Source organism: Caenorhabditis briggsae (genome assembly GCF_000004555.2).
Source record: "Caenorhabditis briggsae complete genome, chrIII, whole genome shotgun sequence".
Taxonomy (NCBI): Eukaryota; Metazoa; Nematoda; class Chromadorea; order Rhabditida; family Rhabditidae; genus Caenorhabditis; species Caenorhabditis briggsae.
The window spans coordinates 9,399,345-9,426,040 of NC_013490.2; the positions used below are offsets into that span (position 1 = coordinate 9,399,345).

General features: G+C 38.3%; 8 protein-coding genes across 8 annotated transcripts; 4 read left to right on the forward strand and 4 right to left on the reverse strand.

The window, feature by feature from the left end:
- Positions 1–4,417: 4,417 nt before the first annotated feature.
- Positions 4,418–5,037, forward strand: CBG10027 (the record flags this gene model as incomplete). Its single annotated transcript, XM_045244248.1, has 2 exons — positions 4,418–4,810; positions 4,906–5,037. The coding sequence occupies 2 exons, from the start codon at positions 4,418–4,420 to the stop codon at positions 5,035–5,037; spliced, it is 525 nt and encodes a 174-aa protein (XP_045094181.1).
- A 703-nt stretch (positions 5,038–5,740) lies between these two features.
- Positions 5,741–9,002, reverse strand: CBG25905 (the record flags this gene model as incomplete). The annotated part of the gene is made up of 10 exons (XM_045244249.1): positions 5,741–5,790; positions 5,838–6,210; positions 6,465–6,550; positions 6,599–6,713; positions 6,759–6,913; positions 6,962–8,236; positions 8,284–8,349; positions 8,396–8,632; positions 8,679–8,803; positions 8,875–9,002. The coding sequence occupies 10 exons, from the start codon at positions 9,000–9,002 to the stop codon at positions 5,741–5,743; spliced, it is 2,610 nt and encodes an 869-aa protein (XP_045098979.1).
- A 1,159-nt stretch (positions 9,003–10,161) lies between these two features.
- CBG10029 lies at positions 10,162–12,278 on the reverse strand (the record flags this gene model as incomplete). Its single annotated transcript, XM_045244250.1, has 7 exons — positions 10,162–10,236; positions 10,282–10,389; positions 10,645–10,849; positions 10,897–11,031; positions 11,121–11,375; positions 11,600–12,141; positions 12,213–12,278. The coding sequence occupies 7 exons, from the start codon at positions 12,276–12,278 to the stop codon at positions 10,162–10,164; spliced, it is 1,386 nt and encodes a 461-aa protein (XP_045094182.1).
- A 199-nt stretch (positions 12,279–12,477) lies between these two features.
- Cbr-pri-1 lies at positions 12,478–13,994 on the reverse strand (the record flags this gene model as incomplete). Its single annotated transcript, XM_002641651.1, has 7 exons — positions 12,478–12,634; positions 12,678–12,795; positions 12,843–12,927; positions 12,973–13,278; positions 13,323–13,533; positions 13,580–13,838; positions 13,895–13,994. 7 exons carry the CDS (start codon positions 13,992–13,994, stop codon positions 12,478–12,480), a joined length of 1,236 nt encoding a protein of 411 aa, XP_002641697.1.
- A 201-nt stretch (positions 13,995–14,195) lies between these two features.
- Positions 14,196–15,003, forward strand: CBG10031 (the record flags this gene model as incomplete). The annotated part of the gene is made up of 4 exons (XM_045244252.1): positions 14,196–14,226; positions 14,273–14,640; positions 14,689–14,834; positions 14,880–15,003. 4 exons carry the CDS (start codon positions 14,196–14,198, stop codon positions 15,001–15,003), a joined length of 669 nt encoding a protein of 222 aa, XP_045094183.1.
- A 121-nt stretch (positions 15,004–15,124) lies between these two features.
- Positions 15,125–16,366, reverse strand: Cbr-cpar-1 (the record flags this gene model as incomplete). The annotated part of the gene is made up of 5 exons (XM_002641653.1): positions 15,125–15,352; positions 15,400–15,631; positions 15,676–15,818; positions 15,884–16,196; positions 16,245–16,366. The coding sequence occupies 5 exons, from the start codon at positions 16,364–16,366 to the stop codon at positions 15,125–15,127; spliced, it is 1,038 nt and encodes a 345-aa protein (XP_002641699.1).
- Positions 16,367–22,641: 6,275 nt separating this feature from the next.
- On the forward strand, positions 22,642–25,999 carry Cbr-hlh-11 (the record flags this gene model as incomplete). The annotated part of the gene is made up of 7 exons (XM_045244253.1): positions 22,642–22,815; positions 22,904–22,953; positions 24,118–24,393; positions 24,445–24,662; positions 24,713–25,120; positions 25,176–25,362; positions 25,870–25,999. 7 exons carry the CDS (start codon positions 22,642–22,644, stop codon positions 25,997–25,999), a joined length of 1,443 nt encoding a protein of 480 aa, XP_045094184.1.
- Positions 26,000–26,153: 154 nt separating this feature from the next.
- Positions 26,154–26,570, forward strand: CBG25906 (the record flags this gene model as incomplete). The annotated part of the gene is made up of 2 exons (XM_045244254.1): positions 26,154–26,162; positions 26,307–26,570. The coding sequence occupies 2 exons, from the start codon at positions 26,154–26,156 to the stop codon at positions 26,568–26,570; spliced, it is 273 nt and encodes a 90-aa protein (XP_045098980.1).
- Positions 26,571–26,696: the final 126 nt, after the last annotated feature.

The following is a 26,696-nucleotide window of genomic DNA, read 5'->3' on the forward strand; positions in this document are numbered from 1 at the left end:
ATCTGATTCTCGCCCTGTGGTGGAATTTTTGAATTGAATCAGTTCGATTTTAAATCTGTTCGATTTTGAAAACGTTCGAATTCGTCGTACCGCCGAGAACCAACACAAAACAAGGTAACAGAAAACAACGACGACATGAAATCTGACAGACATCTGACAACGACAGTCAAAGGCAGTACGGAAAAAAGTGGAAACAGCAATTACGAGTAACCACGGAAAGTCACGAAAAACGGTATGAACGATAGTATGTCGAGAAGCCGAACTCAGAAGACTACCGCGAGAACCGAAAGAGAACCCCAGAGACGACGACGAATTCAAACCGAGAGAACACCCGATAAAGACAACCGAGAAGAAAATCGCACACACAAAAAAGAACAAAAAAGCAATAAAGTTCACGAAGTTCACTAATCCAGGCAGAGAAGACATCCCATTCTTTGATCCGTGTCATCTCACTGAAAACTTCTTCATAATTTTTAGCAAAAGTTTTTTACCTTATCGAATATTTTCAGAATGTGTCGAAATCGGTCCCTCGTAGACAGCTCCTTTCCTCAAAATCAGTAGAGTCTCGACGAAGCTATTTTTGAGAGCCCTAAATTGATCCTTGAGCCAAAATATTTAATTTTATTTAATAGAGTGATTTCTAGCATATAATCAAACGTTCATGATTACAGATTTTTATTCTGGATATCGGAAATTGATTTTTTTTTTGAGAAATTTTTTCCTGAATTTTCCAAAATTTTATCAAAGCTGATTTTTGGAAAGCTAGAAAATAAGAGGTACCCGATTTTCCTATACCTAGAAAGAACAATTTCCCCACCTTTCAACCAATTCCCTGACAATTGGCATCGATATCTCATGATCCTTTCCTTGACTTCCATTTGCTATGCCATAGATCTCGATCCAAATCTTTCCAATCCTGGGAACTGTCCTTGAAACAGTCTAACATCGCAGGTGCTACCCGATACCAGGAAGATCCTGAACTTGAACGTTTCAAATAAAAGTACTGATTTTTTGCTATTCTTCTCCATCTTAGAATTTTTTCTAGTAGGACTTCACGGAGGTTAATCAAAAAGTGTTAAAGGAACTCGTTGAACATTTTGATCCCAGGGGCCGTATTCATGAACATTTACTTTTGTAAATCATTTACTCTCAAAAATCAACTGAAAAACGTGAAAATTTAAGAGAAATCATTTACTTTTTGGTAAACCAGTCGATTTCCGCCGCCTATCGGCGGCTACAATCTTCTGGCTTCACTTTAAAAATTTGAATCTCCAAATCGGAGAGAATCAGAAGACGAAGTTTTAGTTGATTGTATTGTCAACTTTCATAAACTGGAGTGACAGTCTGCTAATGCGCCTTCGGGGCTCAACCTTCTGGCTCACGCTTACAACGCCCTTAACCGATTGAGTTTTGGCTTGGACAGATAAATCAGAAATGTGTCTTAGTTGATACCCGAACTGTTCGAAATTTCCAAATTTTTAGAACTAATAATGTTTCTGAATTCCCGAATATCTTGGATATTGACAACTTATTTTTTCAGAAGTTTCGAAATCCAGAAGTTCTGAATCTTCAGAACTGCGATTCTAGAACCTAAAGATTTCTCTATTAAAATACTTCATTTCAGAACTCATAATTTTAGAACTTTTGTATTTTCGAGTTTTCATATTTCCGACTTTCTGAGATTGTACTTCACAAATTCCCAAACTTTAAAATTTTAACACGAATCAGATTTTCAGAATTTTCTCTACAAATTTTCGAGTGCTCAAACTTTCAAACTTCTAAATTTCGTAAGTTCCGAATATCTGAATTTTTATACTTCTGAGTTTTTTTAAACATTGGACATTTTAATTTTTTGATTTTCAAACTTCAAAATATCCGGAGCTTCAAATTTCGGTATTTACGAGCTTCCGTCTTTCCAATTTTCCGAATTTCTGAATTGGAATTTTAAAATTTCAGAGTAAAACCAAAATGTTTGAAGCATAGGAATGGTTAGAAATTTCGCATTTTCAAAAAACTAAATAATAAACTTTCGTGAATTAGAATCTCCGAAATTCAGTTTTTGAGAAGTTAGGTGATTCAGAAAGTCAGAATTTTTAAGGTTACTAAACTTTTTCTTTCTATCTCCTTTCAAAACTAAGACTAAATAATTATTTCCCCAAAATCACCTTTTTGTCAGATATAACGTGGATAAGAAAAAAAGAGGGGGTTGCGCGGGAATGACGTAAATATTATTTTTGAAAGATTTGCACTGTAGAAATAGAAGAACGTCTCCAGAAGACGTCACAAACAAAATTTCGAAATTAAAAAAAATGGGCATCATCTCGCTGCTATTTCGGATCATCTGTGAAAATTTGAAAATTTTTGGTCTACTGGGGACTTCGCTAAGGTCGTGGAACCGGGAACACCGGATATTTTTTACGTAATAAATACAATACAATACGACACACACACAGACAGAATTTGGTGATTGTTAATAGTAAAGATACCCCTCTTTTTGGTAAATAGGGGCACTAATTTCGTTTGCTGTTTACAACCGCTTCTTGAAACTTTTCATTCCAAAAAAGTTATGTATGGAAAGAATAGTATTGTAACATCGATATTATCTAACTTTAAACAGATATTTAGTTTCGGTTCAACTCGAAAATTATGACTTTTGATACAAATGACATCAATGAATTCAAAGTAATGTGTCAAAAAATGAACATTTTTCAGTTTAAAGTAGTTGAGAAATTCTAGTTCAAAGTCGTTTTCCTATCTAAAAAACAGAAAACTATTTACAAATGAGAAAAATATTTTCAGTACATTTTCACGCTTCCATTTACCTTTTGGTAAATGATTCAGTTGATTTTTTGAGAGTAAATGATTTACAAAAGTAAATTTCATGAATACGGCCCCAGAAGACAGTCAAAAACTACAGTAATCTAACGTAAATCTCCCATATCAAAATGATCCCCAGAAAATTCTGCACAAATGTTACCTAATTAAAAAAATATACGATCGATGGTATTCGAACAGGTCAGCAAAAACCTCGAGAAATTCAATTTTTCAGTTGATTTTCTAAGAAATGTATCTCCTCATTCATTTCTCAACCAAATCGGACGTTTTTAGGCTCATTTTGTGTGTTTTCCTCGCCTTCTTAATTGTTACCTATTTTGAAATCGAAAATTTCGACCTAGAATTTCTAAATGCCGAAAAAGCTAATTTTCCACTGTATCGAGAAAAGCGCCAAGAAATCAGAGAAAATCAAATTTCGGAAATTATTCACCGTGTATTTTGGTTTTTTTTTCGTTTTATTACAAAAAAATCAGAATTTCCGCGCGTGCTGACAACTTTCATGAACTCTTTTCTTATCTTATCTCTAGATCTGATCTATAAGGGCTATATAAGCTGGAGAAGTCAACCAGAAGTCGGACCGAGGAGTCGATGAGGAGTCCGAGTTGTAACGTGGTTCCAGGGATGCTGGGATGGCAAGGAATCCGATCCGATCCTACAACGACAACTTGCCTCCCTACTTCGAAGCTCGACGAGGATCACCAGGATCGGCAAGGAGGACAACATTGTGTGCTGGATGCTGGAAGGAGAATTCTACTTACTGCCAGGAAGCTTCAGATGCGCTACTCATTGCTATTTCTTTTCTTTGAAGACTGATCGACGTCATTGAAGTAAAAAAAGTACTAAAAGGCCTCAGGTCGCCATTGTTTGGGGTTCATGGCTAGGTGTTTATCACTGAACGTCCCCCTTTTACCAAATGACCGAAATCAAAATTTAAAAGAAAATGAAATAGCAAAAGATCTCGTACGCTGAGCTTTCTGGCAGTAGAGAAGAACCTACTTGGGCATACCGACTTCGGACTTCAAACTTCCGGCTTCTGAGTTCAAAACATTTACTTCTTTACTACAGGAATCTTCAAATCTTCTTTTAGGAGTAGACAAAAAATCGTAGCAATCCATTCAGTCGTTCTCGCGTACCAGGTGACAGCTGAACCCTAGGAATTTCGAACATTTCGCAAGAAACCTTTGAACGTTTACAATTTTTGAGTAAATCAACTCCTATTTTTTTCTCGATATAGCTATCAAAGTTGTGCATCGAGTGGTCGTGGCGGATTTTTGATTTAGGGCCTGCTTCAGCTATTATCTTGTTGTACAAACCCTTCCGAACCAATTTTGTTTTCCCATAGGCATTGATCCTTCTTCACATTATCTCCTTCAAATGCAAACTGCTCCTTCACCTAGTCAAATTTAAGACACAGTTCCAATATTGTCAATACCACCTGCTAACTACAAGACGTCCAGGTGTGCCTCCCATAAGCCCCGCCCACCAACTCATCCCCAGAACCATCATCTCATTTAGTTCATTCATACTTGAATATCAGTCAACCGACTACTCTCATTCTCTATCGTCTTACTCTCTGTTCAACATGCCATCCAGTACCTCATCTTCTTCTACCAAGTCAATCATCAAATCCCGTGGAATCAAGAAGATTGAGAAGAGACTCACTGCTACTCAATACGTCAGAAAGTATACAGAAATGCTGGTGCTTGGAGTCAGAAGAACATATGCTCTCGAACGACTGGTCGATGCTGAATGTCCGATTCGCGCCTTCGAAGAAAACCTCACGGAGAAGGTTCTGGAGAAACACATCGCTCCATTGGGTATGTACACCTTCCATCTCAACAAATTGGCTCAGAAATTCGATAAAATCAGAAGGAAGGACCTGATCAACGCTCAACGGAAAGTGGCAGAATCGAGAGAATGCAATGCATACATCGAAAATCAAAAAATGATTCTGGAACAGAAAACTCAAGCAGAAGTCAACGAATTGTTTGCTGCTGCCATGGGATCTACTTGTGCTCCAAAGAAGACGTCAATAAAGCCGGATTACTCCAAATACCGTATCGTCAAGAGATCCAAGACTTCAACCTCTTCAACTCCAACATCATCATCTTCTTCATTGTTTTCTTCTCCAACGTCGCAATGATACAATTTACATTTTTCTTCATACAAGTTTCCCTTTTTATATCCTATCTCTCTTTCTAATTTTGATTTCCGTTTATGTTTTACTTCTTATTATCCACTACAATAAATTTTGATTTGTTTTACACAACTTGTTATGCTTGAAAAATTGAACAAAAGAAGTGAAACCCGGGTTGTAACTGTACCTTAAATTTCAGCAGTTAGCATGTGAAGGAGATAATGTAAAGAAGGATCAATGCCTTATGGGAAAAAAAGTTGATTCGGAAGTTGAGACGAATCCAGAAGGTTTGTACAACACATTTATCTGAAAGGTTTACATACATTTGAAAATACTAGGCTTATCTCTAACATTGTAAGTTTTAGATTTTCGTGTTATTTCTAAATGTTCCAGAAATAGATGAATTTGCAGTTTCCAAGTCTCTAGAGAAAGAGAATGTGTTACAATCTGTACCCTGGGATACGGAACTCGATAAAAGACCATAGTGCATTCATCCTGCATCAGAAGAAACACATATTTTTGATTTATCTCACAATCATAGTGTACAAAAAGAAGAGTTTCAGGTACAAAATAATATGATACCTCAGCTCTAGCCGATGTTTATTTCTGATGAAATTGAGACAATACAAGTGATAGCGTCGGATTTTCATATGAGAAATTAGTTTATTATCTAACATCGGACTAGAATTGAGTGTTCAACAAGGCAATAAATAAGAGAAGGGAGGAGAAAGAAAAAAGAGTTTGAATCACTGCTCAAAACAGACGACCTCAAACTTTCTTTGTTGAATTTTCCGTGTCTTTGAATACGAATCGTTTTCCTGAAAAAGTTTTTTTTAAATTTTTGTTAGAATGAAAAATTATCTACCGTCTGTCATCGGAGGTTTCGAGCATAGAACTGATCGTTGGTTCTTATTACAATCAACACTGACAAATCGATATTGACTACGGCAATCTTCGTGAATTTCATTTCCAGTGAACACTGTACACTTCTTTTCTCTCGGCATCTTCTCAGTCCATGGATCGAAATGCAATCCTGTGTTTCCATCCTCCCATCCGAAATCTTTTTCGTACTTCACATAACCAATCCACGTCTGTTCATCAACTGTGTAGTTCTTTTCTGTCTGCACAAGTGCTGACACAAATCTCGCTTCTCCTTCGTTTTGCACTGATGCCACGTACGAGTTCTGGAGCTTACATACCTCACGGGATTCTGTGAACTTCTTGGCTTCATCAATTCGCTGGAAAACTATTTTGAAAACAGAGAAAACACATAAAGTTTCTATCATTATCTTTCAATCTGTCGGGTGCATAAAATATTATTTTCTAGCTGATTTCCTTTCAAAACTTCCAAGTTCCGATTGTCCGTCAACAGTCCGCCGACGGCCCGTCGGTTCTTCTTCGACTGCCAACTAGCAGTCAATCACCAGTTTGCGCCTCTACAGCCGCCATTTAGCAGTTTTTCGGCAGTCTCCTTTTACCTATGAAAACTTACCTTGTAACATTTTCCGCTCATGGCAGTTCCATCATGAGAATAATAGCTCCATCCTTCTTCACATGTCGGTTTCGATTTGATTTTATCTGAAATTCAAAACCTTTGAAAAATCTGAGTGTCAGATATTGCCAAACCTTTTCCAAGTGTGACTTCACATAATACTGATTTCTGAGCCTCTTCACATGGAAAATCTCCAAATTTGTATTGCGTTCCCTTGTGTGGATAGTTGGGAAGTTCGTTTCCGGTAAACTTAAAAATTTTGGATTGCGGTAGTTTTGAAACGAGTGTTCTCACCACTGTGCAATCATTGATGTTTGGTGCTCCTGGAAGCCATCTCGTGAAATCCATGGCAGTCTCATCTTCGTAAACATAGTATTTCTGATGAATACGATTCAAACCGATCCATGTTTGATCCGAAAGCGCATCAGGTCCTTTATTGTGAAGCAACGCTAAAATAGAAGTTTGTTATTTTTCTAAATATGATTCCTAAATTCTACCAGAAAGAAGAAGTAGCTGTCTCTCATTGTGAATCGATGCCAAATGACCGCTCTTGCTCACACAGAACAGACGGGCATCTTCAAAATTCATTGATTTCTCGAATCTCTTGAAACAAAGAGCTGGAGCAGTGGAATTTGTATTGAACTGAGTCCATTCGGCAGGACAACCAGGAAGGGTTTCAGATGGGATTGCAGCAATTGCAAGAGCACTTTCTGGATTGACAGTGGTTAGAAGAGTGGAAAGATTTGGTTGATGGGTTGTAGTTCTCTGATTGGCCAGTGCTGCATTCAGAGATTCATCGATATCTGGCTCTTCTGTCGTTGTGAGTGGATTCTTTTTTGGCTGCTTTGGGGCTTCTGGTTTCTTGTTTCCATGCCCAAGTATTGTTGCGGCAGAAGCAAGATCAGCTTCTTCTACACTCTCCTCTTCATTTTCCGATTTACTTTGTGATTCTGAAGCAGCTGCCATTGCCATCTTCGCACTATCTTGTGCTTTTTGTTCCATACTCAATGAAGCAATGTCTTCACTCTCATCCTGAGAACTACTTTTCTTTGAATTCTTGTTGCTTGCTTTCATAGACGCTGCCATCGACAGAGCTGCCTGCTCACTAGTTTGATCCAAACTAGACTCTGACATTGAATCTTCACTTGAACTTGCACTTTCCTTTTTGCTCGAACTCTGCTGCGTCATTGCCAATTGATCAGCAAGAGTTATCGATAAACTCATGGACTCTTCATCAGTTTGTGAATCAAAAGTAGACGTATTCGTAGTTCTTGAGTCTGCCCAATTCAAATTGATCGTTTTTCCTTCGATGAGACTTGCAGCAGCTGAGAGAAGATCTGCTTCCGTGTACTTGTCGTAGTCTTCTGATTGAGCAGCCATCTCTTGAGACTTCATTGCAATTGCAATCTTTCCGATGTCTTTTCTCATTGCAATTTCCGCAGAATCGTAGGTTTCATCCTCGGATTCATCACTGGACGAGGTCTTCGAGGAAGCTGACATCGATGCAGACATTGCATCACTTCCATTCAGAGATTGTTGAGCAGACATGCTGGCTTCTTCTTCATCACTGGATTCATCCTTCTTACTAGACGATTTCTTATCCGAAACAGCCATTGCTAAGGATTTATTCTTTTCATCTGAAAGAGCTGCATTCATCGACTCATTGATCTCCTCTTCATCCTTTTTTGACTCCTTCTTCTTATCCAAACTCTCTTCCTTCTTTTTCCTCTCATCGGCCAAAGCAGCATTCAAACTCTCATCAATGTCATCTTCTGAAATTTTCTTAAACTGTTTCAGCTTTTCATCATTTCTGTCAAACCTTTTGGCTTCTCGGCCTTGACTCTTTTCTTTGCCGGAGCTCTCATGGCGTGAACTGGTGCTGGCGCTGAAAAATCATCTAATCAACCTAAATTCTCTATTTCATTAATTACCATCTTTAGATTTTCCCTGAAATGTACACACAAATGGAAGTTTGTGTCCGACTGGTATTGTATGCCACAGTCCTCCAAGTGACATCTTATCAATGGCAACTCCATAATATCTTGAATCAGGAGCCCACATCTCATTGAACTCAATCTCTCCACCATTCTCCCATCCAATATTACACTTTAAATTCGAAGCACCAACCCAAAACTGGGTTCCATTGGTAACTTCCAAATCAGCATTGGCTGAAGAATAAGAAATGAGTTAGGTGTAAAAAAACTAGGTCAGTACCAGAGTATAAAGATGAGTCGTCCTTATTAATCTTATCGGCTAATTGGCCTCCAAGAGATACACAATGTCGTCTTGCAGCTTGGTAACTTTTTGGGGTGTTGTAAAGTTTAAAGCACGCATTCAGACTAAAATGAAATTGAAAATTACCAAATCAAATGAATCAAATGAAAGAATAAGAGATTGAAAAAAAAATTACCTGGTAGCTGCTAGAGGGTTAACAGATCCTATTTTACAATCGTAAGGATCTGAATGATTGTCAGTGAGAATTAGAATTGGTTGGAACAAAAGTAAGAACCATATCGTGGTCCGTCTCTGCATTGTCATTATGCAAAGCCCACTTTGTTTCGTGGCAGTGGCGCGATATGAAATATGTGTTGCTGAAAGAGGGTTGTGCAGAAGATGGTTGTCCGTATCAGGTTTTATCGTTCATCCATACAGTAGGCGTCCATAAAAATGAGCGTTTTTTATTATAGAGGGGTAAGGCATGCAGCACGGTGAAAGTGGAGAAGCGAAGCTAACCGATTAAACCCGCCACCCCGTTTTTCAGCTGCATTTTTTGTAGGCGATTTTATCGGAACGTTATGTAAATGTTCTCGAACGCTAATATACAAAGTTAGCGCTGGTCTCGACAAGAAAGCTTCAAACTGAGCTACCGAGTCTTACGGTTTTTTGCCTGCGGACTCTTTTGAAAATTAAGAAATTTTCAAAAAGAAGGGAATAAAGAAACCACGACGAAGACAATGGATAGGAACTGTTCAAAAAAATTTTCATATCCCTGAAATCAAATGAATTGACGTCCATCTTGTTCTAACGCATTTTTGCTGAACCCTTTGCTTCTTGCAATATCAAAATCAAACATCAATAAAATCCGATGAACATCCGGTACAAAACAATATTTTAATTTCCTCAAAAATCTATCGATCTGAAACTTGGTATTGGTACACATCCAGTTTAGTCCCATGACATCAAAGTTTAAACTATCAAACTCTGCTAATACTTTTTTTTCTCATCTGGAAGAACTCCTGACAACTTTTTGCAAAATATCAAAAACATAAAATGACTAACGAATGATTTGCAAAAAAACCGAGGGGTTTTAGTTTTCCGCAGAAAACTGTTCGTTTTGGTTGAACACCACTCTTTCAGGGGGCAGCATTTGAAAAGGAAACAGAATATTATTATGGTATCAGAAAATCGGAAATGTGGTCCCAGAACGACAACTAAAGTAACCTTAAAATGTGTTTATTTTCAGGACCCGATCTTTAAATTCGTAACTACTGATCATTAGTCATTTTTGCCAGACGTTTTTCCACCCAAATTGTATTCTTGCCTGCTCCTCCAAACCAACAAAAACAAGATCCTAGTCGAAGGAAATAAAATTTGAAAAAGACATGAGCATTTTTAAGAGGTATTATCCGTTAAAGTATTTATTCACAATGAAGATCAAAAATAAATCAAGCCATTTAGGATCATGGGTTATTTGTATTCAGTTTTCTTCAGATGGGGTCTCTTCATGTTGCTTCAAGACACTATTTAGAAGACTCGCAGTCTGTTTGTGGTTCTGGAAATTGAAACACTTTTTAGAAAACTGATTTCTATCACTTACATCACTGCACTTCATTCCAGATGCCTCAAGTTGTTTGTAGATTTTAACCGCTGTTGATGCAGCCGCAAAGTTCTTTGTGCGATATTCGAAGATTGCATAATTGAGCACCTGAAAAAAAAGTAATTCGTCTAATAGAGTGTTACACAAACCGTCTTATTTGAGCCAAATTATCTCGATTCCTGTGGAAAATAACAAAAATTTGTCAACTTACAAAATATTACTGATATTAGGATATTATGGATTAAAGGATCACTTTTTGATATTTTTCAAACTGAGATAATTAGGCCGCTGAAAGTTGACGGTTTGGGTGAGCTCCTATTAGAGGAAATACGGTAAGTGCAAGAAAAACAACAAAGTTCTTACAATAGATGGAGATGGTTGTAACTCAATTGACTTCTTGTAAGCTGCTCTTGCATTTTTGACATCGTTCATATGCGACATTATCACTGCCATTGCACCAACTGCCTTTGCATTATTCGGTTTCAGTTCAGTACATAATTTAATGTAATGAAGAGCCGAGCAATGTAATTTCATGATATCATGGAGAACTCCTAAATTTAAACTGATTCTAAAAAGAATAAAAAATGGACACTTTATGGTAAAATGTGTACTTACTTATAATCTAGAGGACTTATGAAAGAAGCTTTTTTGAGTGCCGAATGAGCAGCAGCAGATTTGTTTCTTGCCAGAAGACCTATTCCAATATTATTCCAGAGACATCCATTATAATCGCAAGCATCTGCGGCCACTCTAAATTGGTTTTCCGTCAGAAAAACCTTTCTAATAGTTCAAAAAGCCTGTATTTATTCAATGCCACATCATGATCATAGTGTTGCTACATAATGGATCCGAGTGTCAGAATTGCTTGACTATTCGATGGATCATAAGCCAAACAGTTACCAAGTTGTTCGAAACCTTCTTTCTCTTTTCCCATTCTCAACAAAACCAATGCCAAACGAATCATCACATCTGTATTATCAGGTTGCAGTTTCATTGCTGATTCGTATGCTGCAATCGCTCCCTCTGTATCCTGAAGTTCTTCACAGAGACGTCCAAGGAAAGTAATCAATTCCGCATCTTTAGCAACAGTTGATCTGAAAACTTATAAAAATAAATATCGTAAAACCTGCAATAGAAGGGCTCCTTAGCCTTTAATATCGAAAATCTGTCAACTGATAAAATATATGCTAATGTCTAGATAAATGATTTATCAATTAAACATATTTGATATCTATTATAGGAATTGAGATAATTGAGCTCAAACTTGACAGTGTGGTGCATTTCTATTACGGTTCAAATGTAAAATTTAGGTTCATACCCCATAAGAAGGTTTCTCGCTGTTTCAGTCGGATTGAAAGTCTTCCCTGGAATTTTTTCTAACGGCAAATGGTAAATGGCTCTGGCCATCCAATACCAAACCTTCGGATTATCTTTCATCACCTCACTGGCTTTTCGGAGTAGTTCAACAGCGATTTGATTACGTCCAAGAAGAAAGTTACATCTTCTAGTTTCATAAAAGTATCTGTAATATGATAAAAGTTGTCGAACAGTGCAAAACATCTCAAACTTTTTATTCTTTCCAGAAAGCTGGTACGCTTTCTCAAAACAATCCATAGCTTCTTCCAGTTCTCCTTCATTTCTAGCAATCAATCCACGAACATGAAATGCTGCTTCATTTTTCTCCTTATATTTACTTTGAATCTCTCCAATCAATGATTTACATTCAATATAATCTCCTTGTGCAAAATAATGATACATTAGACCATTTAAAGAATTACAATCGAGAATTTCGACCCGTTTTGGGGGTGGTCTATCTGGAACTGGTTCAACGTCCACTCCATTCGTTTCCACTCCATGTCGCTGGAATTTCATGATACAAACCAAAATCTTCACATTTTACTCTATATTTTCATCACAGACTAAAAACTTACATCACCATCCTCTCCGTTGTGAACAGTAACAACTCCGATGATCTCGTCTTGGTTGCTCTCCTCCATGCTTTTCAAATATCGAATTTTTCTCGTTTCATGTCTTTCCCCTCTCTCAACGTTACTAACCCAAACATGCTAACCCTCGCAGCCACAAGAAAAGGAAAATTTGACAGAGAAAGGTATTTTATTCTATTTTTCAGAAGGAGAATAACAATGTAAAAAGTGCAAGCAGAATGAGTAAAAATGTGTTAGATCATGTCTTGATTCATGAGGTTGCTGCCAGGTTGGCGAACTTCTCGAAATTCTCGACATATGGTGCCAACAATCCATGCTTGTAGGCCAGGAACTTCCGGTTCTTCGAATCTTCGTTCTCATCGGCTTCTCGATCAGCTTGAAGACTGGCTAGTTCCTCGACGACGCGGCTAAAAACTCATGTTTTTTTCCAAGCATAAGAGTAGAACTTACTCAATACGAGGACATTTGCTAACATCGAACTCTGCGATTTTATCAACGTTCAATGGCACAGCAACATTTCCAGTTTTCGGATGAATACAAAATGGGGACTTGAGCAAGTGATTTGTTCCTTTAAATATTGATAAAGAGTCAATTTGAAAAACAATTTGTTCTTACCCGTAGACACATTCACATCAAGGCGAGGATAGCATTTTTGAAGAACGAAAGTATGAAGAGCGAATCGATCTCTTCCTTGGGGATGCTGAAAACTCACCATATTTTGAGTTGACAACAATCTATCACTCACATAATCTTTGAATTCATTTTCCGAACCAAGCTTCCTACGATAATCTTCATCAAACATGGCACGAAGAGCGTGCCATCTCTTTTCAGGGGTGTCGTACCCTTCAAGATTTTCAATCAGTTCCTTCTTTCCTTTGTCTGTTAACAAAAGCTCGTCTTTCAGGAAATCGTCGTTTTCTAACCATCCTTGTTCTAAAACCATTTCTCCGAATGTTCCATCTTTCATCGCAATATTGTAAGCGTCACGAACAATTGGTGGTACTCGTGTGTTCTTCGCTTTGCCTTCAGTCGCCTCGAACTGACCGTTCTTCTGAAATTCATCAAAATATATTGAAATTCATTTTTTTATTATACCTTGAACAAATTCAATCGTGTTGCTACGGCAGACCGATGATTGTTGGTTAGCATTCGTGCTTTCTTGTCTCCGACCCAACAATGGACTCCTCTTCTTCCAGAGAACACCCACATTCGAGCATTGAAACCGAACATATCATCGAGAAGAAAATCAAGAATTTTCACAGCCAGAACCATAAACTTCCAACATTTCGGGCATACAGTAGCCTCTCTGAAACATGAAATATTTGCTGATCACACATCTCTTCTCAACTCACTTGCAACAGTTACGGATATTGTCGTAATCGGTCAAATCGATATCGAAAACAAGTTCTCTTTCGACAGCCTGATAATCTGTATGCCTTTTATTGTTGATTGGTTCATGATTATAAACCGCTCCGATATCCAATTTTTCTGGGTTAGTGCTCGTTAGTGCCTTGAAAAACGAGAGCTCATCATGATAACTTCGATATCTGATGTGAACGTCGTCGGCAAGAATGAAAGCAAATTCACGACGATTGAGATACTCTCCGAAACCTGAAAAATAAAATTTTTAACACAGTCAAAACGATATAAATGTTGAGAACATTTACCGAGTCCGTAACGAAGCCATTTGATGAATGGCTTGACTGGGAAGAAGTTTTTATAGTAGACGGGCAAGTCTTGAGTGAGTCTAATAGAGTTGTAAGACATTTCTGACCTGAATCTTTTGACAAAAAAAGAGAGAAAGGAGACTTGTTTGCCAAGATTATTTCAAAACCTTTTGAAAAAAGAGGTTTTGCCGCTTAAGTGCGATAGAGCGCACTGCCAAACCAGGAATTTTTTTCATTTTCGCGAGAGAATTGCATAAGTTTCTCGTCTGCCCGTGTTCATATCATAGCCGATAGTTACAAAATGTCACCTCTGACACAGGATGCATCAACCAGTGATCTTACAAAATACGTCTTCTTTAAGAAAACCTTGGTTTACAGGTACACAATCAGTGATATTTGAATTCACGAATCTGGATGATTTTCATGGAGTTCTCAATCTCTTGGAAACTCGGAAACATTATTTATATTCTGAAATCCGTTCATTTTACAACATATCAGATAAAAATGTGAGTACAGAGGGTTTAGAGGGAGTGACTACGCCATTTAAATTCCATCAATGTCGATTCCATTTTCAGGAAGTTCACATTGAAATTCTTGTCAAGAATCCCCCACAAAACATTGATTTCGGTTGGGAGCGACGTATGAAGCATCTTTTCCGATATATGCTTGATCTTGAAAAGCTTATGTGGAATTTATCAACACTTGGAGGAGCGTACTCAGCAATGGGTGATTTCGACACAGATTATGTGAGAATGTGGCCATTTTGAGAATCTCTTCTCATTTTTTTTTTCTAGGCTAAAACTGCGATGAAAATCACCACTCATCAAATTTCATTGGCGAAAAAGTATGGCGATCCCGTGATCCTTGCTCGTTGTTATCTGTACACAGCACTCGCTGAAGCACAGTTGGGAAATCTCATTCAAGCTGTACACATTGTTCGGTTCGTTGGTGGAATACTTTAACCATACAACAACCTCTTTTTCAGAGCTGTTCGACATTGGTCTAAACAAAATCCAAATACGGAAATCGTGCAGAGATGTTGTGAAGGCGTTTATCAAAAACTTCGAGCGATTCATATTTTTGGAACTGCTGATTCTAACAAGCTATAAATACAAATAAAGACAAGTTCATTCAAAAGTGATGAAGTTATAAATTTAGACATTGATATAGCACTCACAGAAAGGGGGAACAGCGAGTAAAAGAAAAAATAATGAGGGGACTGATGGGAGATTAGGATAGGTTTCGAAGGCACAAGCGACGATACAGCTGAATGTCAGTGGGCATGAGTGTGACACGCTTAGCGTGATTGCAAATCAGTACGGATCCTTCGAACATTTCAACCATGAATGCTTCTGCTGCTTCCTGTAGAGCCATCAAAGCATCCGCACGAATACGATAGTCTTGACTTTTGTAGGTTTGTTCTCGAATAATTTCATGAACAAGACGAACAAAAGGAGCCTAGAATAAAAATATTGATTGTGATAACACATGAGGTAAAAACCAACCTTCTGGATCAACATATCTGTCGACTTCTGATACTTTCGAATTTCAGCCAAGGCTTTCTGTCCAGGTCGAAACTTGCGGTTGTGTGTCTTCGTGACACGGCTTTTTCCGGAACGCATTCTCACTTGTGGAGGTTGAGATGTGCTTTGATGGCTTCTATGGTAAACGTTGGTATCATCACGTTGTGACTGTTGCATTGTCGATTGGTTGTAGCTGTATGATGGTTTGGGAGATCTGGAAAAAAAACACGGCATGAAAAAATGTGATTGACACAATACCTAGAACGATAACGTTGAATCGGCTGACTATTTTCCTCTTCCTCGTCGGATTCACGCTCTCTTTCGAACCGAGAACTTTGTGATTGTCGTTGAGAATAATGGTGCCGAGAATAATGATTCAGACTGGTGCTATCGCCACGATGCTGCAAATCAGTTCAAATTACTTTGGTTATTATGCTACAAACATGGCATTGAAACAATTAATTACCGTTATGTCTATATTCGATTCGTGGACTCTATCTCGAGGCTCCTCTCTTCTCCTGCTCTCTTCCAACGGTTTTCTGTTGCTGTGATTCTTAAGATTTCTCTTCTTATAGAATTCGTCGACTGCCAAATTATTTTTTCTTTGGTATTCAATTTTCTTTTGCGTGAAAATTTCAATTTTTAATTGCCGATATTCACATGGCTCATTCAACTCTTCCTCTTCTTCCCACTTGGCGATTTGATCTCTAAACGCATCGATTATTTCTTCCATGCGATCGGCACTAGAAAGAAAGGTGGACTCCGGTTGGTTTTTAATTCTGAAGTAAACTTGGAAATATTAAGAGAACACAGATTTTAACACTTACTTTCGGAGTTTTTTGCCGAATGCAATTACATCGGGATGAGTTTCTATTTCCTGCATCATCGTTCGTCGAGACGGTGGATCAAAAACTTCTTCAATGTGCGGGCCGCTGTCATGATGGTACATCCTTTGCATTGGAAAAGTTTTGATTCAGCGCAGATGCGTATTGAGAAGAATCGATAAAGGGTTCAAATTTTTGGTTCGCGGCAAGCGATTTTTCCGAAGTCTGCAAACACGGCGACGGTCATACGCGTCTGCCGCTGCATAACTGACGACAGTCCTTCTGACGAGACCAGTGATCTCACACAAGATGGGATTTTTGGGACCTTAAGTTGGCGAGTTGATTGACATAAATCAAATAGGTAATATACAAGATATTGTTTAAAAGAATCCCAATTGAAAGTAAGATCATGTGGATTGATGCAAACCGGGAAATAGTCGTTCCGTCATCTGATGAATTAAAAAACTGAAGGATTCTCAATTGTTATTGAAGAACATGTTATCCCTTTGGGCGCTATACTAGTTGGAAGGGGTCACTTTTTTTGCGATTTTTTCACTTTTTTCGACATAAAAATGATCGCTGATTATTTCTATGATGTTTTTAAGTTGTTAGGACACAAAAAATTTTCCATCAAAAAAAAAATTTTTTTCTGAAAAAAATTTTTTTTCCGAAAATTTCCAAAAAAATAGCTTTCAAAATATAATTCTCGGATTTTCTGAAACCATCAAAAATTTTTCAGCAGTTTTTTTTTCATTTTTTCAAACATTTCAATTTATTTTTTTCGTTTTCACTTAGAATTTCTTCTGAATTTGCAGATTTCTATCCTGGAAGCCTAAGCCTATTTCAGTAATGGCAATAGTTTTAACGAAGGAGCTGCGAATTTGTCCTCAATGTTCTAGGCTTAGGTAAAAATGGTAAAAGCTAAAAACAGTATATTGCTCATTTCAAAGTTGTTGTTGTTGTTTACGTTTTAGTCGAGTTACATCTCCTAAAATAGTTGAACTAGTTCGTCAAAATGTCTGCTCAGGCTGCTCTTTTAAGCCTTAGAAGCTTCAATTTATTCTCTGGATGGCCCGAAGTGGCCTCGATGACCAAGGACGAGTTTGACGATTATCTCGCCGCAAGAGGTCTCTTCTGGAAAAATCGTCCTTGTCCAAACTGTCAGTTTTGTTGTTTTAAATAAATTGTTGGTGTTGAGTCTATTCAAAAAAATATTAATACTAAAAATGGTTCAAAAAATCCGAGAATTATATTTTGAGAACTATTTTTGAAAAAAAAATTTTTTGTGTCCTAACAACTTAAAAACATCATAGAAATAATCAGCGATCATTTTTATGTCGAAAAAAGTGATAAAATCGCGAAAAAAAGTGACCCCTTCCAACTAGTATAGCGCCTCCCTTTGAAAGTCTCTTTCAGCTTCCTCTATAAAGTTTCCTGTTTTCATTTTTTCCGTTTTCCAGGCCAGATTCCAAGCCAGATCCAGGCCAGAAATATGTAGATGAGAGAAATCAAGCATATATAAATACCGTATTCGGTCGGTCTAATATTTAGAAACCGATGTATCGTCAACATTGAGATGAGTTATCTCGATTTCTGTGAAAGATATGAAAACTCTGTCAACTGATAAAATAGTGGTGGTATTATGATAACTAATTTATCCGTTGACAAGCTTTTGATATCTTCCGCAGGAATCGATATAATTGAGCTCAAAGTTGACTGGGATGGAGATCTATTAGAGGGAATACGGTAGCTAACGATTAAACGTTCTAAACATTCTGAGAATGCATTCAGAATCAGCTTATTTCACAGGAGACGACAAATTCTTCCTTAATCGATTCGCCAAGTTGGATACGTATCGGGAGCTATAAAAACATTTCAACATAGAATTCAGTTACAAAACTTCTGCATCCTAATTTCTTAAAAACCGATTCTGTGAGAAGTAAGATTTATATTTTTGACAACACCCATCACTCTATTCATTTTTTCCAAAGACCGCAGATTGTTTATAAGATTCCTCATCAAGGTGTTCCGTGTTTTCATATATTTTTTCCTCTTATCTCCATTATCTCCTTATCATTAACACACAACAAGATCTTGCAGAAATATAAATAGGGTAAGAACACGAGAAGATGTTAAGACGATGAAAAAACATATACATAAGAATACTTTGTTACTTTTCTCAAAAAAAGTTGTTCGAAGGGCAGCATACCGTAAAACCTGTAATAGAAGGGGTAACATTTGAGCTAATTTATCCTGGCTCCTAGGCGAGATATCAAGAATTTGTCAAACAGTATAAGGAATAGGTTAATTCGCTCCGAAGGTGCACCAGCCAGATGTTTGAAGCGCCGGAGGCGAGGCAAACAGACTATGATAGACATTTCATAAGTTAACAACTTTTGTAGATCTTTGACAGGATCCGAGATAATTTGGCTCAAAGTTGAAACTACGGGGTGCCCTTCTATTGCAGGTTTTACGGTATCTCAAGATTCTAGATATCACATTTGCTTCTACCAAATTGACAGTATCCAATGCTCCAGAAACGGGAATCTTGTTTTTTTTTAAATCTAGATATCCATTTACTGCAGGAAAGGATCTTCGTGCTATTTACGATACCCCTTTTAAGATTTCAGAGTTCGATCAGTGATTAATTTTTGGCTCTCATAGCAAAAATACCGGATGAAGTGTGCGAGGTTGAGTTGATTGAATCAGCAATAAATTAGATTTATCTGCTTTCTCCTCCGCCAATCTTTTTTTTCTTCTGGCACCCTCCATCTACACGACCTCGACGATCATCCGACCGAAAACATATTTCGATGGCATCCCGACGACCCCGTCTGTGCCCTTCCACGTGCCCATCTCTTCTCTCTTTTTTTTCTCCGAAAGCCCCTCCTGATGATCACTGTCCGAGACATTCGGAGACGCAGAGATACGTTCGGCGCGTCGCCCTTCATTTTTCCGATGTTGGGGTCCCCAAGAGAGAGCAAGAGGGTGTAGAGAGTAAGAGAAACAAGAGATAGATAGAAGCACTGAACTCACAGACAACACATGGAACGAAATGGAAATAAAAAAGGGAGAGAGATAGGGAGAAAAGAGAGGCGCCCGCTCCTCACAACCCCTGCGACCATCGGGGCGCTGCTGCTGGCCTTTAACATTTATGTGAGTGTATGTGTGTGTTGTGTGTGTTTCTCGTCAGCTCCTTCTTCTTCTTCTTCTTTTTTTCCATCTCAACCATCCGTTTGTGTTGCCTGTGTGTTGCCTGCTGCAAAACCGATCAGTCCACCACTACCACCGTCTTCGTCTTCTTCATCGTCACCGTCGCCGCGAAAAAGTTTTTTTTTCTCCCCAGCCATCACTTCGGAGCGTCCCCCAGTCAGCCTGTTTTATGTGTCTATTTGTCTCGTCATCTCTCTCGTCTCAGCGCCAAGCTCCCACTCCTCCCTTTTTCCGCCGAACGTATTTCGAGGCGTCTCGTTTCGTCGTCCCTGTCTAAATCTAGTCGTCGCGACTGAACATCTGACCTTCTGTCAAATTTTATACACTTGTGTGTCTGTGTGACGTTTGTTGCAACATTTTGTTGTGAACTTCCAACCCTTATCTTCTCATTCTCATTCTTCTTCTTCTTATTCGTCTTCCTTTTTTACTGTGTTCTGGTCTTCATGAGAGATTTCAAAGAACTGATATCAAAAAAGGAATTATTGAAAATTCTTGGAGTCAGGTTGTCTGCTATATATGCTTCAATACCGTACCCTTTCTCTCTTCTTCTTCCCCCAAACCCCACTCAATCATAATAGTGGATTTTTGTTTTGTTTCTTTTCAAGCTTCAATCTTTTTCTTTTTCCAATCATCCCCTATTCCTTCTGCCTGGCTCCCCCATCCATACCGTATCTTTTGAGAAAACAAACGAGCGTACGTTTGTCCCGAAAAAAGAGAGAGAGAGGAAATAGAAAGAAAGAGGTCTCGAAACGACGCAAACTGCAAACCTTCTCCTCCTTCTCGTCTGTTTCTCCTCCGTGTCAAAATCTTCCTCAAATCTCTCTTTTCTCTCTCCTACTCAGCTGTTTGTGAGTATGTGACCCCGAAAAGAGAGGGGCCAGCGCCTCTCCATCCCATCAGCCAGCCCAGTTGGAGTCCATCAGGTGTTTTCCTCCATCTATCTAATTCTCAAGATCTTCTTTTTCTACTTCTTATTCTTCTACTCATATCAGCTTTTCCCTGAATCTTCGGATATCTCAAGGCGCAACAATCATTTTTTTCGCTTCACCTAAATGATAAGAGATCGCAACCATCCGAATAGTTCGACTTTCTCATTCTTATCTCGTCGTCTACCGCTTTTCTAAGTGAGACGCCCCTAACCTTCTTTTAGTAGACATCTAGATCTTTTCTGGCCTTATCCCTTTCTATACTTTTCTCACGTTGGGCGGTCGATTTGAACCAAAACCATGATCCAAAAAATTAAAGTTTGTCCAGCTGGCAAAAATCTACCAGACATCATGGAATCGATCTGTTGGAACAGGGTATCAAACTACCCAGCTTTCGAATCAGTGCTAATTTATCTCGGTTCCTAATGACAAAGCTATAAACAAGTTTTCAACTATTAAATTGTTTGTCATAATTCCAGAAGTGTTTTGTCAGTTGACAAATTTTTGATATCTTGCGCAAGAATCGAAATAATTGAACTTGAGAGTGTAGGGGACCCTTATATTACTTTACGGCAATTTCAGTATCATCTCATAATTCTTCTACCCAAATTCCGAAAACTGGAACTTTTTGATTTCTGATTTCTGATCCATCTGACACGGAAAACCCTCCCAAATGTTTACTCTTTTTTTACTTTCTCGAAAACCCCTGAAGAGAAACATATGTTCAGCTCTTCGATTGATGAATCACAAGACAAACGAAAACGTTTTTTTTCTTCTGAATTCTGAGTTCTTAAAAACAACTGTACCCCTTTTTCGTTCGTAATCCAATTCAAATCTAATCTTTGAAAATCTACACAGCTTCTTTTTTTTGTCTTCCGATTCGAACACATCTTCCAAGTCTACCATCTGTCTATTCTTCTCCTTTTCTTTCTTTATATTGACTCGAACAATCAGTTGTTTCTTTTTTTGTCTAGCCGAGAGACGCATCGTTAACCAACCCATCATGTTTTTGTGGGTTTTTCGAGAGACCAAGAGTTCAGAAGAGTGCTTAAGTTTATTTTTTGTTTTCTTAATTAACTTTGTTATTTGGAGTAGAGCTGCTGAAAAAATCTTGCAAAATAGAGGAACTATAGTTTTCAGGAAAAAACAGCGAGGAAGTAGATTAAGGTTTCTCTAAAGTTAATTTTGAATTTATTTTTGGTTTCATATCAGGTACGGTAGCTTACTGTATCTGTTTCATCACTAATCTTTGATTTTTGAAAATCTATAAACGGTTTGTGCTCTCATAGAAGCCTACCGTATACGTTCACTTTGAGCTCAATTATCTCGGTTCCTACAGAAAATATCAAAAATCTGACAACAGATAAAACATTGGCAGTATTGTGATAATCAATTTATCAGTTGAAGTTTTTGGTATCTTTCATAGCAACCGAGATTATTGAGCTCAAAGGGCACGCATAGGATGCATGCATAGGAGGACAAGTAGTGAAAATACAGGTACTGTAGTTTTTTGATGAGATCAATGGTAATTTGTTCTGTTCATATTTCTATAGTTACGGTAGATGAAAAAATCAACTTTTCCTATTTATCAGAAACCGCTGGTACAATAAAACCTTGCAATCAGTTCCTTTTTTGCTCTGCTGATGCTTGTAAAAAATTCCAGGTGATTAAATTTCTTTTTTGATAAAACATCGAATGATGATCTCCTGGAATATCCTGATTTCTTGAACTCTCTCAAATCAAAATTCTAATTCAAAATCATCAAAACACCTGCAACTTTTCTCTCCTTTTCAGTCTCAGTTCTCATCTGCTCCCTATGATCTTTGCTGCTCCAATTCAGAATATTTTCGAACTAACCTCGCTATTTTCTCTTCTTCGCTCCTCCCACTTCAACAATTTTATAATTCTCAATTTAAATATTGATGAATACGGAGGGGGGCTATTCGCACCCTACCTACCGTATGAATAGAACTGCACTCTCTTTTTTTTTCTCGTCTCCAAAAACCGATTCAATGATAAGCCGTTTTGTTGCGAATTGTGTCTCCCTCTCTCGACTCGTAGAGAGTGTGTAAAACATGCCATATGACACAGTGACAACCCCCGATCTTTCCCCTCTCTGGAATTTCTGTCTCTTTTTCTTCTTTTTCCTCTTTTTCTTATTGCTCAGAAGAAGCAGCTGATCCCAATATTTTTTGTTTCAGGTAATCCAGACGGCTCCCATCGTCCCCTTCGTAGTCTAGTTACTAACAGTAAGTTTTTTGATGCTTTCTTTCTTTTTAAAATCCTTCTTCGAAAACTTTTTCGTGGTTGTTATCTTTGCTCTCTCTCCGAGTTCTTATTATCAGTCGGGTGAAAGTTTCTCAGCTGAGAAAAGAAAAAGAGAGAGCAACCTCACTGAAGAGGAGAGAATTTCGAACCAGAAAAATGTGATAAGCGCGAGTGGGAGAAAAAGTTGTGAATTTTGTGAATTTCACTGAAAATATAAAGTTCTGAAATTTTTTCAGGTAGATCAATAGTAGAAAGATGGTTCGTTCGGATAGTGCAGAAGAGGATCAAATCATCAATGATGATGGGTAAGACTTCTGAAATTCAATCAAAATCTAAACAACATACAGTACAGGTCCAGAAGATGTACAACCCCGTATTTTTCAGTTGATTTTCGGCCATTTTCAGGAGTCTGGAGTTCGGCTGTAAAGTTTTGAAACTTTTGGAAAGTGAAAAACAGACCTACGATTGGCGATTTTGTATATTGAAAACTTTGCATTGACAGAGTTTTTTGAAAATTCCCAGTTTTTCAGCATTTGTCAATTTTTGAAAGACACCTGTTTCTTAAAGTTTTCAGTAAAAACTGACCAAAAAGAAGGCCTCTCAGAAATCGGCAAATATCTGAAAACTAGAGATTTTCACAAATTCTGTGAATGCAAACTTTTCAATCTAGGTCTGTTTTACACCCTCCAAAATGTTCAAAGTGATCGAAAACTTGATAGCCGAGCTCCAGACTCATAAAAATGGTCAAAATCAACTGAAAAACACGTAATAGTACATCTCATTCACCGGTACCGTACTTGCACGTTGAGCTCAATTATCTTGGTTCCTATGAGAGATCTCATGAATCTGTCAACTGATGAAATATTGGCGATTTTATGATAACTAATTTATCAGTTGATAAGTTTTTGATATCTTTCATAGGAGCCGAAATAATTGAGCTCAAGCTGTATGTGGGGTTGGCCTATTTAAGCAAATAAGGAAATCAATATACTGTAAACCATTATTGGCCGGTACTGTACATGGTCCAAAACATTTTCAAAAGCTGACCAACCTAAAAAACTACAACAGTTCATTTGAAACTCAAACACCTCATCCATATAACTTTCTCACCAACCACTTCTTTTGTATGCAAATGAGTTCCCATACATCCAACGGTACCACCTGGCAGTTGTAAAAATAGTAAAGAAATACGGAGATACGCAGAGACGACGAAACGAAAACATATCCCTTTGAGGACTCTTCTCGAAGATTCCCATGACAAAAAAGTTCCAAAAATGACACATTGGCACCGCCCATATGGTCAGATCTTTGAGAATCGAGAGCAAAAGGAAATTGCAGTTGGAAAATGAAGGCAGTTAGTGCGCACTCTCTCATTCGTCCTTCATTTCCTTCTTCTCCTTTTCCGAAGTTCTTTGTATTCAAAAGATCATTGAGCTGTCGTTTTGCATTCTATTATTTTGAATATTCAGATTTGATCTAACTGAAGAGGACGAGGAGATGATGAGTTCGGGTACAGGTGCATTACCCGTGACTATAACCGACTGGAGCTCAATGACTAACGCACGAATCGCGCCACCATCCATCATGTCGGCTTCTTCGGCATTCGATTTGACGGCTTCTGGAATGCAGAATTCGTTGCGTTCTGTCTTGCCTACCTCGACAATTGGGCATGCACCAATGCTCGCCAACCGGTCTCTATCTCAGCCGGCGCCACTCTCACCAACATCGCTCGATCCCGATAGAAGGTTAGTTCCTTTAGGAGGTTAGTGGGGATAGTAATCTCAATATAGATCCAGGATGCGAAGGCAAATTGCCAATTGCAATGAGCGACGGCGGATGCAGAGCATCAATGCGGGATTTATGGCTCTTCGAGCTCTACTCCCGAGGAAAGAAGGGGAGAAGTTGTCGAAGGCAGCGATTCTGCAACAAACTGCTGATATGGTTCATCATCTGATGGGACAGAAAGGGGATGATATCCCAGATGGGGGAGAACCGAAGAAACTCAAACTTGAAGGTATTACTAAATTTCCGGGAAAAAAACTTCCAAGATTCCATACGTTCCAGAAAACCACCAAGACGCTGACCAACTGGCTCAAATTGCCCGTCTTACAACTATTCTAGAAACAGAACGTGCCGCCCGAAAATCCTTAGAGAAACAAGTAATTCAGCTCCGTGAGCTGCTAGCAATGACCACGACGTCATCTCAAGCATCGTCTCCAGTGACTCCCATTTCCACGGGATCTGGATTCACTCTACCATCGTCGTATGCTTCATCGGCTCTTCCAACTCCATTGAGAGAGTCTCCAGAACGGAAACCATCATTCCACGACTCAACAAGTACTCCGTTATCACTACTGACTCTGAATGGATCACCAACGTCATCTGAATCATTAGTGGCTCCTCGAATACTTCATCCTTTGCCGAGTCTGGAAAATACCGTAATCCGTCCGACACCTCTTCCACCAATATCTGGTAACCCAAAAGAAAAAAAAACAATTATTATAATTTTATTTTCCTATTGTTTCAGTAGAAGTGTCATCACCATCACTGTCAACACCATCGCCGTTGACGGCCGCCGCTCCGATAATCTTCTCATCAACGGCGCCTCCTCAACCCAGTATTTTGTTCCAAACGGTCACTTCGGCCATGTCAACTGGTAATTCAACACCCGTCGGATTACCACATCATCTGCAGGGACATAATTCAGCGTTTGTGTAAGTTGTGAAAATGAATCGGGGATTGAAATGATCAAGTAGCAGTAGAGACAGTATTATTCTGGTACAACAAAATCGGATCTGTGGAAGAGAAACGCCGGTGGTCGTGGCCGAAGATCCCACAACGACAACTACAGTAACCAAAAAATGTTTTTATTTTCTGAGTTTATTTCCCAATTTCCGTACGTTTCCAGTAGATTTTAACGCTATCAAAAACCTTGCTTTTTCGGCTTTTTGGGGAAAAATGAAAGAGAAATCGACGGAAATTTGGGAAAAAAGTCAAAAGACCAAGATTTTTCGCCGTAAAATTCACTGAAAACACATGAAAACGAGAAAAAACCGGAAAATAACAAAATTTTTAGGCTACGGTAGTTGTCTTTGTGGGACTTTCGGGAAAGTAGTTACTTTAAAAAATTTTCCGGAAAAAAACGTGATTCCCAGTCGCATCTGTGATTTCCAGAAATCTCTTCCGTACAAATCTCCTCGGAACGATCTGAATATTTGCAGAAGCACACAACCGAGTATGTCATTGCATCAATCAATGCAAACAATTGTTGAAGCGATTCGTCATCTGGAGGGAAGTCACTTCATTCCAACATCTCCTCCGCCAACTTCACAGACATCACTCGTTCGTTGATCCGTTCTTCATCGTCTTCTTTAGATTTCTATATATTACTCAATATTTCTTTTTTTCTCATTCTGTGTCTTCAGGTTGATCCTGCTCTTTTTCCTTCCTTCTTTTCTGTTCTCTTCACCACGTGGCACACAGTATCTATCATATTTTCCCATTTATGATGAATGTCTATTAAGAAGAGTCTTTTTCTTGTTTTTCTTTTTTTTTTTTGTTTCTAGGTATCCAACTTGTTTTGTTTCTTCAAATTTTTTGTGCCGATTAAGGTCTTCTTGTCATTTTTCTTCAATTCTAATCAATCTTTTTTGTCTAGCTTCCAGATTTTTCCGCTCTCCTCACGGTCCTATTTCTCTTATCCACCGATATAACTTTTTGTTCTCACAATGCTATCCTTTTCTCCTGTCCTGTTCATCTCCCGACACTGCCCCGTTATTTCTACAAAACTCGTGTCGATTTCTCCTTTTCCCATTTTTTTCCAATTTTTCACCCGGTGGTTTTGTTGACCGTATATGTGCAGCTTGATACACTTTCAATTTCAGACCTCAAACTGTCGCTATTGCTTATTCGCAATATCTAACTAACCTATTTTAAATAAATCTCAGAAAGTACAGCAACTTAAAACCACGCATTCATATAGGAATATATTACAATGAAACCAGAAAAAGAATGATGAAATTGAAGTAAGAATCCCGACACCGATAAC